The 16,399-nt window shown below is 56.5% G+C and overlaps 5 protein-coding genes across 6 annotated transcripts; 1 reads left to right on the forward strand and 4 right to left on the reverse strand.

Moving 5' to 3' along the window:
* Positions 1-1,015: 1,015 nt before the first annotated feature.
* On the reverse strand, positions 1,016-2,457 carry LOC311217866 (group IIE secretory phospholipase A2-like; the record flags this gene model as incomplete). The annotated part of the gene is made up of 4 exons (XM_084300223.1): positions 1,016-1,167; positions 1,714-1,826; positions 1,996-2,157; positions 2,351-2,457. 4 exons carry the CDS (start codon positions 2,455-2,457, stop codon positions 1,016-1,018), a joined length of 534 nt encoding a protein of 177 aa, XP_084156349.1.
* A 2,151-nt stretch (positions 2,458-4,608) lies between these two features.
* LOC311217928 (uncharacterized protein) lies at positions 4,609-6,448 on the reverse strand. Of its 2 annotated transcripts, none has more exons than XM_084300323.1 (6): positions 6,346-6,448; positions 5,938-6,034; positions 5,706-5,841; positions 5,254-5,360; positions 5,018-5,166; positions 4,609-4,938 (listed from the first exon to the last, which is right to left on the reverse strand). In XM_084300323.1, the coding sequence occupies exons 2-5, from the start codon at positions 5,978-5,980 to the stop codon at positions 5,054-5,056; spliced, it is 399 nt and encodes a 132-aa protein (XP_084156449.1). In that variant the 5' UTR covers positions 5,981-6,034; positions 6,346-6,448; the 3' UTR covers positions 4,609-4,938; positions 5,018-5,053. The 2 variants fall into 2 exon arrangements, with proteins under 2 accessions (XP_084156449.1, XP_084156450.1); XM_084300324.1 differs by lacking the exon at positions 6,346-6,448 and adding an exon at positions 6,154-6,229.
* Positions 6,449-7,687: 1,239 nt separating this feature from the next.
* Positions 7,688-8,613, reverse strand: LOC311217867 (basic phospholipase A2 homolog; the record flags this gene model as incomplete). Its single annotated transcript, XM_084300224.1, has 4 exons — positions 7,688-7,812; positions 7,891-7,997; positions 8,128-8,272; positions 8,574-8,613. 4 exons carry the CDS (start codon positions 8,611-8,613, stop codon positions 7,688-7,690), a joined length of 417 nt encoding a protein of 138 aa, XP_084156350.1.
* A 1,501-nt stretch (positions 8,614-10,114) lies between these two features.
* Positions 10,115-11,387, reverse strand: LOC311217966 (phospholipase A2, membrane associated-like; the record flags this gene model as incomplete). The annotated part of the gene is made up of 4 exons (XM_084300382.1): positions 10,115-10,260; positions 10,456-10,562; positions 10,706-10,850; positions 11,351-11,387. 4 exons carry the CDS (start codon positions 11,385-11,387, stop codon positions 10,115-10,117), a joined length of 435 nt encoding a protein of 144 aa, XP_084156508.1.
* A 1,436-nt stretch (positions 11,388-12,823) lies between these two features.
* On the forward strand, positions 12,824-16,115 carry UBXN10 (UBX domain protein 10). The gene is made up of 2 exons (XM_084300321.1): positions 12,824-12,856; positions 14,074-16,115. The coding sequence occupies exon 2, from the start codon at positions 14,089-14,091 to the stop codon at positions 14,932-14,934; it is 846 nt and encodes a 281-aa protein (XP_084156447.1). The 5' UTR covers positions 12,824-12,856; positions 14,074-14,088; the 3' UTR covers positions 14,935-16,115.
* Positions 16,116-16,399: the final 284 nt, after the last annotated feature.

The following is a 16,399-nucleotide window of genomic DNA, read 5'->3' on the forward strand; positions in this document are numbered from 1 at the left end:
ATCAGCTCTATCCCAGCTCATTTCTCTCTCATCTTTCCTTTTTGATAGAAATGTTTGGTTCACATTTCTGACTGAGGAGAAGCTTAGATATAACTTGAAGAAATCCCCTCTCTAACAGTGGAAAGCCATTGAGTGAGTGACCCTAGGAAAAAAAATATATATATACATATATATATAAATATAAATATATATAAATATATATAAAAATAACAACCTTGTAGAAAAACTATTAAAATTATAACCTCGTAGAATCACAGAACTATCTAGGTTGGAAAAGACCTTCGAGATCAAATCTAACCATCAGCTTGACCCACCAAGTCCCACCACCAAACTGCATCCCATAGTGCCCCTACGGAGTTCTGCACCCCACAGAGGGTGCAACCCCACAGACGGGTGCCAAACTGAGCACAGTCTTTGAGGCCAAAGGCAGCATGGAGGCACTTCCACCTCCCAGGTGTGATGAGCAGCTCTTCATTAGGGCTAATTGCTGCTGCCATGCACCTCCTGGGGGACCTGCCTCATTCCAGAACCCTGTGAGGACCTACTCAAAAATGGGGGTGCAAGAAGGAGCCAACTTGAAACCCCTGTGATGCTGGAGGAGCTGCTGGCAGTGCTGGGTGCCCTAGTAAGTACTAATTGCTTAAGGAGTCAATTTGTGAGCAGGATGGGGCCATTTTCCCCCCTGGTCTGGTTGCCCTGGGGTGCTGGACCCATCAGGTCTCTGGGGAGAGCTACAGGTTTCCCACCCACCCAGGCACTGAGCCTTGAAACAAGAAAACACATTAGATGCATTTAGAAATTGTCTTTGAAACTTATTTTTATTTGAAGAAATCTTTTTTTTTTTTTTTTTCCATGATGTATTGAGTTACAAGGAGTGGGTGGGCTTTCCTTGTGCACAGGTTCAGGGTCCGGCCTCCGAATGACATTTTGGTGCAGCCGGGGCCAGAGCTGTGCCTTACTCCATCTCACTGCAGGAGAAGAAATCAATTTAGAGCATTTCCATTTGATTTCAAGGCTAGCTTCTGTAGCAGCTGGGACTTGAGCCCTTGCACCGAAGGTTCGAGTAATTGCTGTAGCGTCTGTTGTAGGTCCTGAGGGTCCTCTTGAAGCACTCTGCTGCTGCCTTGTCACACTCACAGGCTATTTTTTCGCAGGTAGTCCCAGCTCCTTGGAGGGGGGGGGGAGAAAAAGGAGCAAGAGTTGGAGGTTATCTTTTGAATCATTCCCACTGGCATACGTAGCCATCAACTCCGGGTAGTCAGCCCTCCTGCCACCATCCTACCCCGGTGCACAGAGTGGCTACAAACCAAGCATGACCCCAGGGGGAGCTTTTAATTTCCTTTACATCTAGTTCTGTATAGATACTTGTTCTGGTCATGAGGATGTGCTTCTTTTTGATTTGCCCCCCCCCAGATGGCAGTGTTTGTTCTGGGTGGATGGGAGGACAATCAGGAAATTGGGGTGACAGCGCCATGTCCCCGTCCAAGTCAGGTCACTTCAAGTGTTCTGCATCCACCTTGGTCACGTTGTTATCTGCCCCCTACAGAAGGGCAACCCCCATCCTTTGGAAGGTCTCCTAGCTCTAAACTTCACCATTACTTGCATTATTCCTGGCACCTTTCCCCTCTTTCCACCCCCTCCAGGTTGATCTAAAGGACACCAAGGAAAAGAGGTTCCCCGAGAGCGTGGCTTTGGCCTCGCGCTGTCTCTTACCGCAGACAATCCGGCTTCCCCAGATAGAGTATTTGTAACGGACCAGGACAGGATTACAGCCAGGGGATAACAATTTCAACCTGCCGTAGCAGCAGTCGTGGGCATGGCAGCACCTGGTATCACAAAAGGCACCGTGCCATCAGGGGAACAGCGGGGAGATCACTGCAGCGGCTACCACCCGGTGGCTCCCGCAGTGCCTGCTCCAGCTGCACCCTGGTTTGAGCTTTGGGAGGAGAAGAGGGCTGGGAGCATCCTCTCCATCTCCCCCAGCTCCTCACTCACCAGTCCGTCGCATCCAGAGGTTGCTTGCCTCCCCCCAAGCCGCAGTAGCAGCCGTAGCCATTGTACGCCAGCGGGTTCTTACCCGTCTTCAGCTTGATCATCTCACCAAACTGAAACGCGCTGCCATCCACGTCCACGGGGACCAGCCCTACGACTGGAGACCTGCCGTTAGGAGCACCAGAACAAAGCCCCCACCCGACCATTCGCCCCAAAACCGCCCGAATTATGGTGGATTTAGGGAAGCTGTTATCACCCTGCTGCCTCCAGGGGGTACTTACAGCAGACGAGGAGCACCAAGAGCTTCATGGCTGGCGGCGAGCAGCTCCGGAGTGGGGTGAGCCTTCGGGTCCTGCACCTTAGGGTGCGCTCAGCTGCACCTCTTATAGCCAACATGTGCCCGCTCAGCCTGGCTCCTCCTCTGTTGTCTCCACAGCGGGCAAATATTGACAGTCCTCGCCACATCGGTCCCGTTACGTGTGCAAGCTGCTCTCCGCTTTGATGGGGGCCTGCTCGGATGCAAATCCCTTTCTCAGAAAAGTCGGGGCGCCCTTTGATGGGAGGTTTGGGTGGACTGGGATGAGTTGGGTCAAGCCTGTGCACGGCTCCGGGTATCTCAGCGCCCTGAACAAAATGGGAAAACTCGAGGGAAAAGAGCAGCAATATGGTTCCTGGATGGCTGTTAGTTTTTTTTGATGTCTTGGTTAGAAAGCTCCATGCTGTGTCTTACTGGTTGCCATAATTACTCTATTGGGCAGGGAAAAAACACAACCAGTGCAAAGCATCCCCCTCCCCTGGATTTTTGTGCAACTGGAAGCTTGCTGGTGCCCAGATGCCCCTTGCCAGATCAGCCTCCAGGCAAGGAAAAAAAAATGTGAGTGGTATATAATGGAAGGCTGATAAAGGGGGTGATGGTGTCATTGGCTTGGAGGGCATCTCTAATGAGGTGATGCCCAAAGACCATTTTAGCCATTTTTTCTGGCACAGAGGTCGCAGATGCCCAGTGTCGTGTGCCTCGCGGAGCACTTTGCCAGAAACCCCGGCACTGAGACAGGGAGAGGAAATCCCCTGTCACTGAAACTGAGACAGGGAACGAGGATGTGGCTGCGTGGATATCAGAGGGATGGTGAGAAAAAGGAACTGGGCTCAGGGCCTCAGCAAGTCTCTCTTCCCTGCCTGGTACTTGTCTTCCCATGCCCAGATGAGGCTGGGCCTTGCTCATGGGGTTTTTGCCCCTCTGGCAGCACCACAGCCTCGGCTTTTGCTGAATTTACACACACGTTTACACAAAGTTGCCTCTTTTCACACCGTGCACCAATTCCAGTGCTGCCTCCAGCGCTTTTGCAGCCCCATTTATTGCACCTGAGGTAACAGAGCAGCCCCTGGAGCCTGAAATGAGCTGATCTGTACAGCCAGATGTCTGAGCAGAAAAATACATAGAAAGTTAAAATTAATCCAGAATTTAAATAGAGAGAGAGCGTGTTTCAGCTCATCCTGGTGTGCAATCTGTCTGCTCGAGTGCCCCTGTCCCATCTCGGCAAGGATTTGATCCTTGATTTACGCCCTGCAAACAGCAGCTGCTCGGCACGGGGCTGCGCTCTCCTTCCTGGTGGGTGCTCGTCCACCCCCCAGGCTAAACACCAGGCACCTGGTTCACAGCTGGAGGGAAACCTTTCTGGTTTGAGGGACACTTCCTTATTCGAGGGGTGCTTCCCGATTTAAGGGATACTTCCTAGTGCGATCGAGGTCAGCTCTGGGGCAAGCCGGGGTGGGAATTGCAGCTGCCAATGGCCAGGGCACCGCAGAGCATCCTCCATCCCCAGAAAAAAACCCTTTTTGTCCCCATTTTTGGGGTTGTGTTTCACTGCAGAGCCCTGTGGCAGCTTGCAGTGCTCTCCAAGTCCTCGGAGGAGGTGAGACCAGCAGAAAACCTGCATCACTGGGATGCTTGAGGCAGGAGGAAGCAGCCACAGCCTAAGCTGCCTTTTCCTAGGGGACGTGCTGGGGGTTGTTGCAAAATAAGGCCGAAACATTCTTTTCTGGTGAGAAAGATGTTTTGCTCTGTTCTGAGAGTTAGGCAAGCGTGAGCTCCCTGGCTGTCCCAGGGCAGCAAAGCTCATCGGCACCCAGCCCTCCTGCGCCTTTGTGCCTGTCCCCAGCCTTTCACAGCAGCTTCCAGCCCTTCTGCCTAGAGGCAACTGCAAATTTCGGGAGCCTGGAGGCTGGGACCGAAGCCATGTGGTTGCTGTTGAAGTAACCTTCGCCTGGCAGAAATTGGCACGTGTTTTATTCCAGCAGTGCCTAAACCCTCGTGCCGTGCCTCACCTGGAGAAACCAGGCACAAGCCAGGCAAAGGCGAGCTCTGAGCCGTTTGGAAACGCTGCTGCAGGATGCAAGAACCTCCTGCTGTCAGTGTTAAATCAGGGGCTCCAGGCATCGGGGGTGACGTTTGAAACAGGCTCTGGGCTCTGCTGCTCGGCTCCACTTTTAGGGTTTGGGTATTTCAGCAGGAAGCCCTGCGCACAGGTGAGTTTCTCCCCGGTGCCAGGCGTTGTCACTGGGTACAGTGGAGTCGCAGCACAAATAGGACCAAAGCTTTTTGCTCTCTGGCTTTATTTTGGAATATTTATTCTGGAATACTTGGAATATTCAAAAATATTTTATATCTTTTATTTGGAATATTTATTTTAGTTTCATTCTGCGATGAAGCAAAGAGCTGGGGGAGCCGCGACGTTTCCGTGCAGCGACTTGCGCGTGGGGAGCTGGAGCCAAAGGGGACAAATTGCCAGCTCGTGCTGGCTTCCATCATCTCGCCCTTCACTGAGACAAGGCGCAGGTGTCCCGCTCCTCCCTTGTTTTTCTGAGCAGAAATATCGCATCTGTGCAGCTCTCCCTCCCCGGATCCAGTGTCTGATGACGCAGCTTCGCACGAGGGCGGCTTTCCTCCTGTCGAAGCCAAAACAAAGCCCCGAGGAAGAGGGTTGGGAAGGGCTCCTGGCGCCGTGCTGAGCCCCCCTCTGCTTACCAGCATGGAGGTGGGTTCGTGAAGGGCCTCACTCCATCAGCAGCGCCTGCCTCGGCCCTGGCACCTGAGCAGCGCCCGGCTGCGCGCCCAGCAGAGCCGCGTCGCCCGCTCGCATTTGCAGGCTCCTCGCTGGCACCGGGTCCCCGAGCCTGCGGGGAGCGAGAGGAAGAACAGCGCAGGGATGGTGCTTGGGGGATGACTCCAGGGTGATCCCAAAGCTCAGCCAGGGGACTTACGGCAGGCAGGACCCCCCACTTGGGGGGCGGCGAGACGCTGGCTCTGTCCCACGCGGCAGCGGCGCGCGGCCAGCCGGGCGTAGCAGCAGGCACGGAGCCGGCAGCACCTGCAGCGAGAAGGAGAGCCTGGCGCAGGCGAAACGCAGCCGTGGCTGCTCTCTAACCTGTCCACAAAAGTCTCTTCAAGCAGGGCTTTGCATCCCCTCCTGCACCAAGGCACCCAGGAGCTGCTCTGGGATGCTCTCCAGCCCCATCCTGCTTTTCCCCTGTCCTACACCGAGCCTCTTCTCAGCCCTGTGCCACCCAGAGAGCCTTTGTGCATCCCAGCTTTGGGACCACTCCTGCCCCTCCGCTGCCATCCCAGCAGTTTCAACTGCTTGTCTCTGCCTCTCCAGGGCTGAAAGAAGAGGTGAGCACTGCCTCGCTTCCCCAAAAACCTGCTGTTGCTGTACCGGTGCGCTGAAGCCTTCGCTGCGTGCCCGCGGCCCCATCCCGAGTCACAGATGTGCGCAGTCAGGTTTCCCACCGTGCTGCCCTCCAGCCCCGGGGCGAATGCAGGTGGGAGCTTTCCGTGAGCAGCAAGCATGCCTGGAGCGACCAGAAAGTGGGATTTTATGAGTTAGGTACAGAAATCTACCTCGGACAGCTGGAGCAGGGGATGTTTTGCAGCCTGGCCGCACTCACCACAAGCAAGCAGCAGGGCAAGGACCACCAGCAGGATCTTCATCTTCCTCTTACCCGGACCAGGGAGGAGAAACGACACCGCTCAGCAAACTTTCTTCTGAAATGAGGTCAAATCTCAAAATTTGGAGGGAGAAAGGCAGGGGTGCCTCCTTACACCAAGGGTGTAAACACATCCCGGTGCTGCCCCGCCGCCCAGACCTCTCCCCGCTCCCGTACCGCCGCTCCTGGCACCCAGGCAGCACTGGGCAGCCACAAACCGTGCCTGCAGCCCCTCTGCCGAGCTTCTCCCTTTAAATAACAGAGCGAGACGCGGCATGCTGCCGCCTCCTTCCAGCACCCCCACCCTATTTTTGTCCCTCCAGCAGCCCCATGGGTGCTGGCGGTGGGCTGAGGCTGGGGGCTGCTCACCGGGGGACGGTGACGGCTCCGGATCCTCGCTGGCTGCCGAGTGCTGCCCTCCAGCTCCCGGCTGGAAGCCCCAAAATGCTTCCTCCAACCCCGCACGCCGTCCTGCTACGCCCCTTGGCTCGCCGGCCAAACCCATCCTCTCCTCGCAGCCCGGCCTTACGCAGCCCAGAGTCCCCCAAGCACCCTCCCGGTGCCACCCCGGGGCTCTCAGCAGCCTCCTGGTGCACTCCCAGTGCTGTCTGCAGCTTATCAGTGCTTCCCAGGACACCCCAGTGCCCTCCCACTGTCCCCCAGTACCGTCCAGAGCTTTCCAGTAAACTCTCAGTGACCCCCCGGTGCTGGCTAGGGACTGCCAGGCACCCTCCTGCTGATAGTGGCTCCATGACTTCCTGGGGCTCCCCAGTCCCCTCCAGTGCCCCCAGTGCTCTTTAGAGCCCCCATTGCCTTCCTGCTGCCCCCCAGTGCTGTCTGGAGGCTCCCAGTACTCCCCCCAGTTCTTTCTGGGAGGGCACTGGAGTGCTCCAGACAGCACAGGGTGGTGGTGGGGTGTACAGGGATGTTACTGCAGGTGCTATAAAGAACTGGGGGCGTACTGGGGGTACTGGGTAGTACTGAGGTCCACATACAACATACAGGGAGGCATCAGGAGGGGATTGATGGGCACTGGGGGGCACTGGGAGGCACTGGGAGCACACTGCCAGGTTGTAGATGGCACTGGTAAGGGTGTCGAGGGGCTCCAGGCAGCACCTGGGGACATTGGGGGTGTACTGGGGGGTCTCCAGCCAGCACTGGGGGGCTCTGGGGGGTTGGTGAATGGTTCTATAAAGCCCAGGGTGGTACTGGATGTGTGCTCAGAGGATCTGGAATGTACTGGGGGGCACTGGGAGGCCACGGAGGGGTCTTTAGGCAGCACTAGGGGGGAACCAGGAGAGTGCTAGGAGGCTCTAGAGAGATCTGGGGATTGCTGGGGGGAGCACTGGTGAGTCCTATACGGCATTGAGGTGTAACTGGGAGCACTGGGAACATGCTGTAAGGGACCCGGTGGTACACAGGGCACCCTCCCAGTGCCCGATGAGTGTCCACAGAGCCTGCAACGAGCTCAGGGAGGGCAACGCTGGGCATTTACAGGGCTTGTGCCCTGCCCAGCAGCAGCTCACCGAGGAAACGGGGATGTTTTAAGCCCAGGATTTATTTTCACACCGATACAAACTCAACGCCGACGTGGCCCAGGCGGGTAGGAGCGCAGCTCAGCCCGGGTGTGCGGCTCCAGGCCCAAAACCCCATTGGGAGCAGAGGGCAAACCCGAAGCATCTCCTCCTCCTCGTGCTGTCCCCAGCCCCTGTCACCTGCACTTGTAGCGGGGGTACAGGCGGTAGCGCTTGCTGTAGCTCCGCAGGCTGCTCCTCAGGCACAGCCCCAGGCTGCGGTCGCACTCGCAGGAGAGCTGGGCACACCAGGAGTCTCGACCTGCAGGGGATCAGCTCCAATTCTCATTTGATTGTATTTGAGGGGGGGAAAAAACCCCTTTTCAATGCCCCCACTTACGGCAGGTGGGGCTGCCGCCGTGCCAGCTGTAGCGGTAGCGCTGCTTCTTGGCATCGCAGCCGTGGCGCAGGAGGCCGTCGTAGCAGGTGTCGTGCAGCTGGCAGCACCTGTGTAAGATTTTTCGGCTTTTGGTGGTGTTTTTTTTTCTTCCCTGCTTCCCCTAGTCCCCAGGTTTGCAGCCAAAGGTGTCCACAGGATGGTAAAATTTGGGCAGAGTGATTTCGAGTGGGTGCTCACCTGTCTGTGGCGTCCTTGGGCCGTCCGTGGCCACCCAGGCCACAGTAGCAGCCGTAGAAGGAGTAGTACAGGATGGCGTTTCTCCCGGTCACCTTCGTGAGCATCTTCTGCAAATCCCAGAGGTTCCCACCGGCCAGGGATGAGCCTGGGGGAAAATCAGCGGGGCTGACACCACCCCTGTCCCCCCCGTTAAAGCAGCAGCAGCGAGGACGCCGCCTCTTTGCCATCCTCCTGGTACCCCTGTGTGGGGTCTTCTGCTGCAGCCTCTCCTCCTGTGACAGGAGGGGACTTGTTCCCAGGGTGGGAGGGACATTTTTTAGGGTGTTGTAATGAGTTTCAGAGAGGTGGTGACAAAGGGAAAAGGGAAAGGAGGAAAACCCAGCAGGGCTGGCCCCCAGCGCGGTGTCGGATGCTTCTGGGGCCACCCTGAGAGCCAGGACACCTACCCCAGGCAGACAGCACGGCCAGCACGAGGAGGGAGTTCATCTTTTTGGTGATTCTGGACGAAGAAACCAAACCCACATCATTTCCCCGCTGCATCAGCAAGGCTCTCGTGGCGGGTGGCCTCTCCTCTCTGCTCCCTCGCCCAGGGGCAGCGGCGGTGCCTGGCTGGGGACGGAGCAGGGAGGCTGGGCCCGGTGCTGCCCAGACTTTGGTGGCGAAGAAAGGGGAAAAAAAAAAGCAAAATGAAGAGAAAGCAGAAAAAGTTGGAGCCCTCGAGGGATACGGCCCCAGCCTGGTGTCTCAAAGAGCCTCTCCTCTGCTGCTCGGCCCTGATTTTTCTACCTGTGCCTCCATCCCTGCTCGCAGCACAGCTTTTGGTTAAGGTAGGAAAGGGGGAAAGGGAATAAATGAAAGCATTCCTGCATCCCTGCTTACCTCGGGGAAGCCTCCACCGCTCACAGGGCAGTGGTCAGCCTGGATCCCTTTATATAGAGCTTGCTCCCACCTCTGCTGACCCGCTGCCGGGCGGTCAGCTCACCCCGATTTTGCTGATGGGACTTTTCAGGAAAGGAGAAGGCGCCGTCCTTCCCCTTTACAGGAATGCAACCACCCCTGGCCCCCTGGTCGGTGCTGGCAGTGATGCTGGGGAAGCAGCAGGGTTTCCCTGCACAGGGCCAGCAGGGGGAAGGCAATCCTTAAATGCTGGCAAAAATAAAAATAAAGGCTCGCCTGTGGAAAGTACGGCGTGGTGACGGCAGCTGAAAGGGAGAATCCCCTTTCAGAAATGTCAACAGAACTGTCAAATTTTCTTAGCGAGTAAACATCAGAGGAGGGTCTCAAACCTTCTCCCACATTTTCCCACTTCTTTTTCCTCCTCTAAAAGCACCTTTCTGCCACGCCTTGCCTGCCCTTCAGTGCACCGTTGTGGTTTGGCTCTGGCTTTGGCTTTGGGAGCAGCCTTTTTGGCTGAACCAGGTGAAGCAGGCTCACCAGAAGGAAATCATTTCGTTGGCAGACCCCGGGGAGGTTTGCTTAGCGGTGTGGATTTGTCCCCATTTCTGAACGCAGAGCGCTGGGATTCGAGCAGCTCCGCGGTGGGATAGACCCAGCTGAGAGGGGAGTAGCTGAATTTTGCAGTCTGCATCACACCTCCGGCTTTTTGGGACTGCTTTTGGTACCACGGAGCATCGGGCAGCTGGTGCAACAGGGTCAGGAGGTGCAAGAGCTCTCACCAAGTGCCACAGCCTGGGTGCTGCTGCTGCTGCTCCGTGGTATGACAGAAACACACCACAGAGCACTTCTCGTATCTTTTATTCACATTTTTATTTTACATTTTTTTTTTCTGGGAAATTAGGTCAGAGGAGGAAGAAACTGAAAAGAAACAGCGATGTGTTTTTTGGGGAGCTGGGGGACCTCCTCATCCAACACAGCCTTGCAGAGCGGAGGGCTCCAGCTCCGCTCAGTGCCCATATCACCCTCTCCTTTCCATGGTAATGAGGAAAACCGCTTAAAACCCACAAGCACGCTGCTCCCCCCACCCCCCTCAGCACTGGAGCTTGCTCCCTCGGCATCTCAGCTTGAAGTAGAAGCGGTAGGACGGATTGTAGGACGGCAGAGCGCCAGCGAAGCACGACGCCACCGCCTTGTCGCACAGGCAGGTCTCTCTCTTGCACCAGCTCTGCTCGTTACCTGCGGGGGGACAAATGCAAAGTTCAGCAGTGGCTTTTCCAGCCCCCAAAGCTGGTGTCGGCTGTGGGAGATGCTGTGGTGGCAGGGGGGGTCTGTGGGCAGCCCCAGCACCCTGCAGGGCATCACCCCTGCCCGCTGAACCCCGCTGGCCACTGCCACGCTGGGGAATGCTGCAAAACTCCCCCTGATACTCACCGCAGGCAATGTCCCCGTCGGTGACCTCAAATTGGTAGGGGGTTATCAGGGGGCTGCACTTATTCTCTCGCAGCCTCCTGTAGCAGCAGTCGTGGGCACGGCAGCAGCTGCAGGAGACACCGTGTCAGCGTCAGAGCCCTGCCCGGGCAAGGGAAGGAGCAAACGGCTTGGCAGCAGCACAAAGTGACTCCAGAATGGTGCCAAAACCCCTCTCGGAGCTGCCAGCGAGGAGCTTTTGCAGGGCACTCACCTGTCGGTGGCGTCCACCGGGGTGCCCCTGCCCCCGATGCCGCAGAAGCAGCCGTACCAGCTGTAGGAGAGCAGCGCGCTCTTCCCCGTGACTGCCTTGATCATGCGCTCCAGCTCCAGAACGCTGCCACGCGCTGGCTGTAGCCCTGTGGAGGGACAGAGGGACAGGGGGACAGAGGGACAGGGGGACACGCTCACACCGGCACAGTGTTCCCCGTGCAGCACCCGCACCGTGTTGCACACCAAGCAGAGCAGTGAGTCTCACGGTGCTGCTCCCATGCACGTGAACTCTTCTTGGGGTGCCAGCACAAGACTCTGGGAATCCCCCAAACCACCTCTGGATTTTGTTTGCTTTTCTCAGTGACCAAATTTGGCCTCACAGGAGGTAACAGCGGTCTCTTCATAGGCCCTGTCTCACTCGCATCCCTTGGCCATCAGTGCCACATCACCAGCAGCAGCCTGGGGTTTGGCAGGTGACAACGGGCCCCAGCGCCTCTTGAAATAAATATCAGCCCTATGCCAGGCATTGTGGAGAAACGGCAATATTCAGCCAACACCTGCACGCCCCAAAATGTGCCCAAAGCCTGTGGGTTTGGGTGATATTCATGCCAGGTGGACGAGACCCCAACCTCACCACCCAACTCACCGCAAGCCAGCAGCAGGGCGAGCAGCAGATTCCTCATCCTGGCAGAGAAGGGAGCCGAGGCAGCGGGCAGCGAGCAGCTCCCTGGGGCTGTTGAAGTAAGAAGGCAATAAAATCCCACCCTCCTTACCCTGCGGAGCCGAGGCTTCACGGGTTTGCTTTATATAGATGGAGAGGGGAGAGGTCCACCCCCTCCTCGGTCCGTGCATCGCGCAGCGGCTCCTTGTCCTCCCCCCTTACACGAAACCCAGACGGCCGCAGTGCTCCCTCTGAAATGATGCTTCTGCTCTCCAGGCAGGCACGAAGATCACCACCGTGGGGTTAGGTGGCTGGAGAGACGGGACACAAGTGATTTATGCCCAGAAGGTGAATATCTGGCAGGGCAGAGGTGTTTTTTTTTTATTTTTGTTTTTTATTTTTTTACGGTTTTTCTGTCCTGACATCAGGGCGCAGGAGACCCTCGGGCTTCCCATGCATGGGCAAAGGGTCTGTGAAATGAGATCATCAGCCAAGCAGGCTGGGAGCGCCATGAAAGCCCCATCTGAGATGCCTTTTGAGCACAGGTCATTGAATCACCGCGCCTGAGACATGATGCAAAGGGAGGCAGAGCGCCAGAGGAGATAACGAACAAAGGCGGCTATCACTTCGGAGAAGCCATGGGGCCCAGAGCAAACAGACATACAAGCGGGCGCTATCGGCATGTGTATGCACAGCTCCACCCTTGGTAATTAAACGTGCTTCTAAGGAAATTTGGACATAAAAGAAAAAAAGGGTCACATGTTTTGTATTCAGAGGATCACAGAATAGAGGAGGATGGAGGCACCCTCGGTCCAAGCCCTGTTAATGCACCAGCACCCGCACGGCACCACAAGGGCTTCCTGGTGCCGGGACACTGGGACACGGGGACACCGATAAATGAAGCCCGTATCAGACCCACACCATCATTTTGGGCCACTTTGTGCCCATTTCTGTCCCGCATGGCCCCGTGTGATGTGTCCCAAGGCAGTTTCTGTATTATCCCCTCGTTTATTGCCCATTTCTTGCTTTCCTGAAAGGAGACCTGCCCGCTGCCATTGGCAGGCTGGCTCTGCCAGCTCTCAGCCAAAAAGCCCCCGGTGTGTTGCTTTAGCTCTGTTAGGGTGGTTTTTGTTTATTTTTATTTTTATTTTTTAAGGGTGCTTGTGGGAGTTTGGTGTTTATTCACCCGGTTTTACTCAGGTGAGGCTGCTGGATTACACTGCTCTGAGGCTACTGCCAAGAAGGAAGGGGGTTAAAACCCGATCCCGAGCACCAACAGGGAGGAGGGTTCAGCGCCGCGCTCTCAACCGCGGGCCGCTTTTTGGGTTCAAACAGCGCGGTTTCGGGGACATGGCGCCGGGAGGACCGCGGCCGGCGGCGCTCTGCCCAGAGCGGCCGTTCCTCTCTGTGGTAGCGGGGCGGGGCCCGGCGCGCGGCCGGAAGTGGGGCGGTCGCCTTGGCAACGCGGCCGTGTTGGGCGGCGGGCGGCAGGTGAGGGGCGGGAGGCCCGGGGGGCTTTTTGGGGGCCCTTTTGGGGCTTTTTTTGGGGTCTCTTGGGGGGCCTTGGGTCCTTTTAGAGCCCTTTTGCGACCTCTTGGGGCCTCTTGGGGTCATTGGGGCCCTTTAGGGGGCTCTTGGGGCCCTTTTCGGGTCTTGTGGGGGCCTCGGGCCTCTTGGTGGGGGCCTTTTATGGCGCCTTGGGGCCTTTTGGGGCCCTTTCATGGCCTTTTGGGGGCCTCTTGGGGCTCTTTTGGGACCTTGAGGCCAGGCTACACACCTGGGGCTGGGGCTTGACCCCCCTCAGGGCCCGCTGCTCACTCCCCGTGCTGTGGGACTGCAGCACTTTGCACCCCCCCCCACCTTCCCCTTCCATGGGCGCTGTGGTTTCCCCGTCCCAGCCTCTCACAGCAGCACCCAAAGGTGACGTGTGCCGTGTTGGCACCACGGTGAGCCTCTGGCATGTGCAGTGCTGAGGGGTTTAAAGAGCCTCGCTCAGGAGAATCCCACCATGGTGGCTTTGGGTGGGTCGGGGGTTTGTTCTTTAGGCTGCCAGCACAACAGGGGATGTGCGGTAAGCTCTGCAGCTCCTTCAGGCATTCCTCTTCACTGCCTTGGGGCTTTTGTGTCAGCGTTTAGTAAACCAAACCCCCCCGTGTGGGTGCGAGGAGGCTGCGGTCAGTTGCCTGGGTGAGAGTCAGAGCTGCTGTGTGGGAGCCCTGGCTGGGGAGGGCACTGAACGGCCAAACAAACCAGCCACAGCTGCAGTGTTCCCACAGAGCTTGTTCCCTCCCTCCTGCATGTCATCAGACCATCAGGGATTTTTTTTTAAATGCCCAAAGCAGTCAGTCGTAACCAGAAAGTCCAGAGCAGGAACTTAATTTTTCGTCACAGGAGGAGCAAAAGGGCCAGGTGCGTGCTTAGCTCATTCATCTCCTATTTTCACTTCATCTCTAGTTTCGACAGCAAATGTTTCTGCTCTTTCCATCACAAACTTCCTTTGCGAGGGGAAGGGTGCAGCTTTCCGATGCCCTCAGCCTCAAAAACTTGAGGCGATTTGTGACCAGGCGTTATCACACCGCAGGACGCAGACAACATCCTGGATTTTTGCTGTTGTTGGATGGCACCCGGCATAAAAGCCGCAGGGAGGTTAAATTCTATAGGTTTTGGGTCAGTTCCTGTAACTTTTCCTTCTGCTGCCCTCCCTGCAGGTGTCCTGGGAAGCAATGGCCACAGCAGCTCTTCTGAACTCAGCACCAGCTCACTGCTACGTCCCTCCGAGCACCGCAGCCCCTTTCTTTCAGCCAATTGCCGCCGCCATGCACGTCACCCGGCCAAAATCTGCCAAGGGACGCACGAGGTCAGCCTTCAGTTACTCCGGAGCCTTCCCCTGCAGAGTGCCATCGTCACCAGCAGCTCCCCATGAGTTCGGGAGCAGCCCCAGAGCCTCGTCCACGCACCCGCCGTTCCCACCCGGCCACGTGTCGCCGGAGGAGATCCCCGAGCTCCTGCAGCAAGTGCCTCTGAGGAGCTCCTCCTCGCTCAACAAGTACCGGGTGCTCCCCTCCATCGGCAGAAAGGACGCGGCGGCAGAGCCGAGCGGCCAGCACGAGGCGAGCTGGGGGCAGGAGGGTGCTCAGCAAAGCCCAGCTCCTTCTGGGGAACGAGGATCTGCCAGCGGGCTGGCAGGAATTCACATCCCTGGTGAAGGAAGCTCGTGTGCTCAGCGTCCCCCTGAGAAGCCGGGAGGGCAAACGAGACGGGAGAGCCCCTCGTTGTCACCCCGAAGTTTGGAAGAAGCGCTGCAAAAACAGCCCCAGCTGCTGCTTGCTGTTCGGTCCCCCTCCGGTCAGAGATTTGAGCACTGCTTCAAGCCCACAGACAGCCTCCAGACCGTGCTGAGCGTGGCGGAACAGAAAACAGCAGCCAAATACGAGCGCTGCAGCATCGAGACCACGGAGGTGCCGCGCCGCAGCTTCCCCGACCTCAGCCGGACCCTGCAGGAGTGCAGGATCCCCCCCAGGTCCGTGCTGTGCATCCGCCAGGCCGAGCGGCATGAGGCAGAGCTGTAGGTGCTCTGTGTGGCGGGATGCCTCGTGTCTCAGCCACCCCAGCATCTTCTGGAGCTTGCTGAGTTCCAGAAGCTTCCCTGGGAGCTGCCTCGTGTACATTAAAGGCTGCGTGTTGAAATCCCACCTCGCGTGTACGTACCCGCTGCCCATTGACGGATCTTTTTTTTTTTTTTTTTCCATGCGTGTGATTACAAGTTCCTTCAACAGCCGCCAGCCTTTGGCCCTTTTGGTTTCTGAAACTGCTGATTTTTCGTCTCTGGAGGTTGTTCTCTTCTCAGAGCAGGAGGCCTCTTCCGTGTCCTTTTCATTTGTTTCAGGAAGGTGCCACTTCCCAGCGGGGATGGCGTATCTGGGAAGACAGAAACAGAACTGGTTTGCCCTGTGGTCGTCTCCAGCAGCTTCAGCGACAGCCTCGGCAGCCTCCGACGCCTCAAGAGAGGCTGTAGCTGAGGTCAAACCCCTAAAACCACCTGAAAATAACAGCAAGGATGCACTGGGGCTAGCAGATGATTGCCAAGTATTAAAACATGCCTGTGAGGGCTCGGCTACCGATGGAAAAACTCCGCGCAGCTTTTAAGTGTGGCTACGTCACCCTTCTAAGAACAAATAGCTGCTTTTTGGTTGTGTTGACTGAGCAGCAGGGCCTCCTCCTTTGTTTTTCTTCTCTCATTCAGCTCCTGTGACCCATAGCTAAGAGCAGGTGGGTTGTCAGGATGGGATGATGCAAAATACTCCATTTTCACTGAAATTAGGTGGTCTCCAAGTCTAGCAGGTGCTGCTCTGGGGGTATTTGCTTGTTCAATGTATTAATTGGTTTTGACCGAGGACTTGGCTCACCCAGCAGACCGTGTTGTTACCAAACTGCTGTGGCTCTTGCAGAGGGCGTTCATCAAAGGCTGCCAGGGTAACTCGGCAGGTTTGGGGGTAAATACAACGTGTGTGTGCTGAAAAAATGGGTTTCTGTTGGAAATTCTGATGGTTAAAGGCAATAATTACCAAAAAAATGGGCAGCTAGCCACACGGTTTGAATATTGTGAGGTAAAACCACATTTTTTTTTACATCAGTGTGTTTACATCAGTACAATGACCACTCTTGCTGTCAGGAAGAGGACTGTTTTGCAGGAAAGCTGAGCAGCCACTACGTCACCACACTTAAACCAGCCTTAAAAATGTGGATTTCCTGGTACTGGCACCTGATTTTATGTATGTTTATTGTTTCTGCTTTCAGAATATTTTCATAGCGTGTGAGTAAAACTAATAAAACCTTTTTGGCTAAAAGTTGAACTGAAAGTGATTTCTCTGGAACTGAAAATGCTTTTTTCTGGACGTTTAGCATTGTCTTAAACAAGGAATGCCTGGCGGCTGCATGCAAACACCTCGGAGGGCGCCGAGGTCAGCCAGTCACCTTGTGGCCGCAGCCCCCAGCCCAGCAGTTTGCACCTCCAGCTGCACACCAGCTCGCAGC

Source organism: Netta rufina (genome assembly GCF_964035555.1).
Source record: "Netta rufina genome assembly, chromosome: 22".
NCBI lineage: Eukaryota > Metazoa > Chordata > Aves > Anseriformes > Anatidae > Netta > Netta rufina.

Bases quoted from the DNA above. Each gene is read 5' to 3' on its own strand.
- LOC311217928 (XM_084300323.1), bottom strand. From the start codon at position 5,980: ATGAAGATCCTGCTGGTGGTCCTTGCCCTGCTGCTTGCTTGTG. The intron at 5,842-5,937 runs GTGAGTGCGGCC...TGGTCGCTCCAG, and splicing joins TGCCCTGCTGCTTGCTTGTG to GCATGCTTGCTGCTCACGGA. The intron at 5,167-5,253 runs GTAAGTCCCCTG...CGCTCCCCGCAG, and splicing joins AGTGGGGGGTCCTGCCTGCC to GCTCGGGGACCCGGTGCCAG.
- UBXN10 (XM_084300321.1), top strand. From the start codon at position 14,089: ATGGCCACAGCAGCTCTTCTGAACTCAGCACCAGCTCACTGCTACGTC.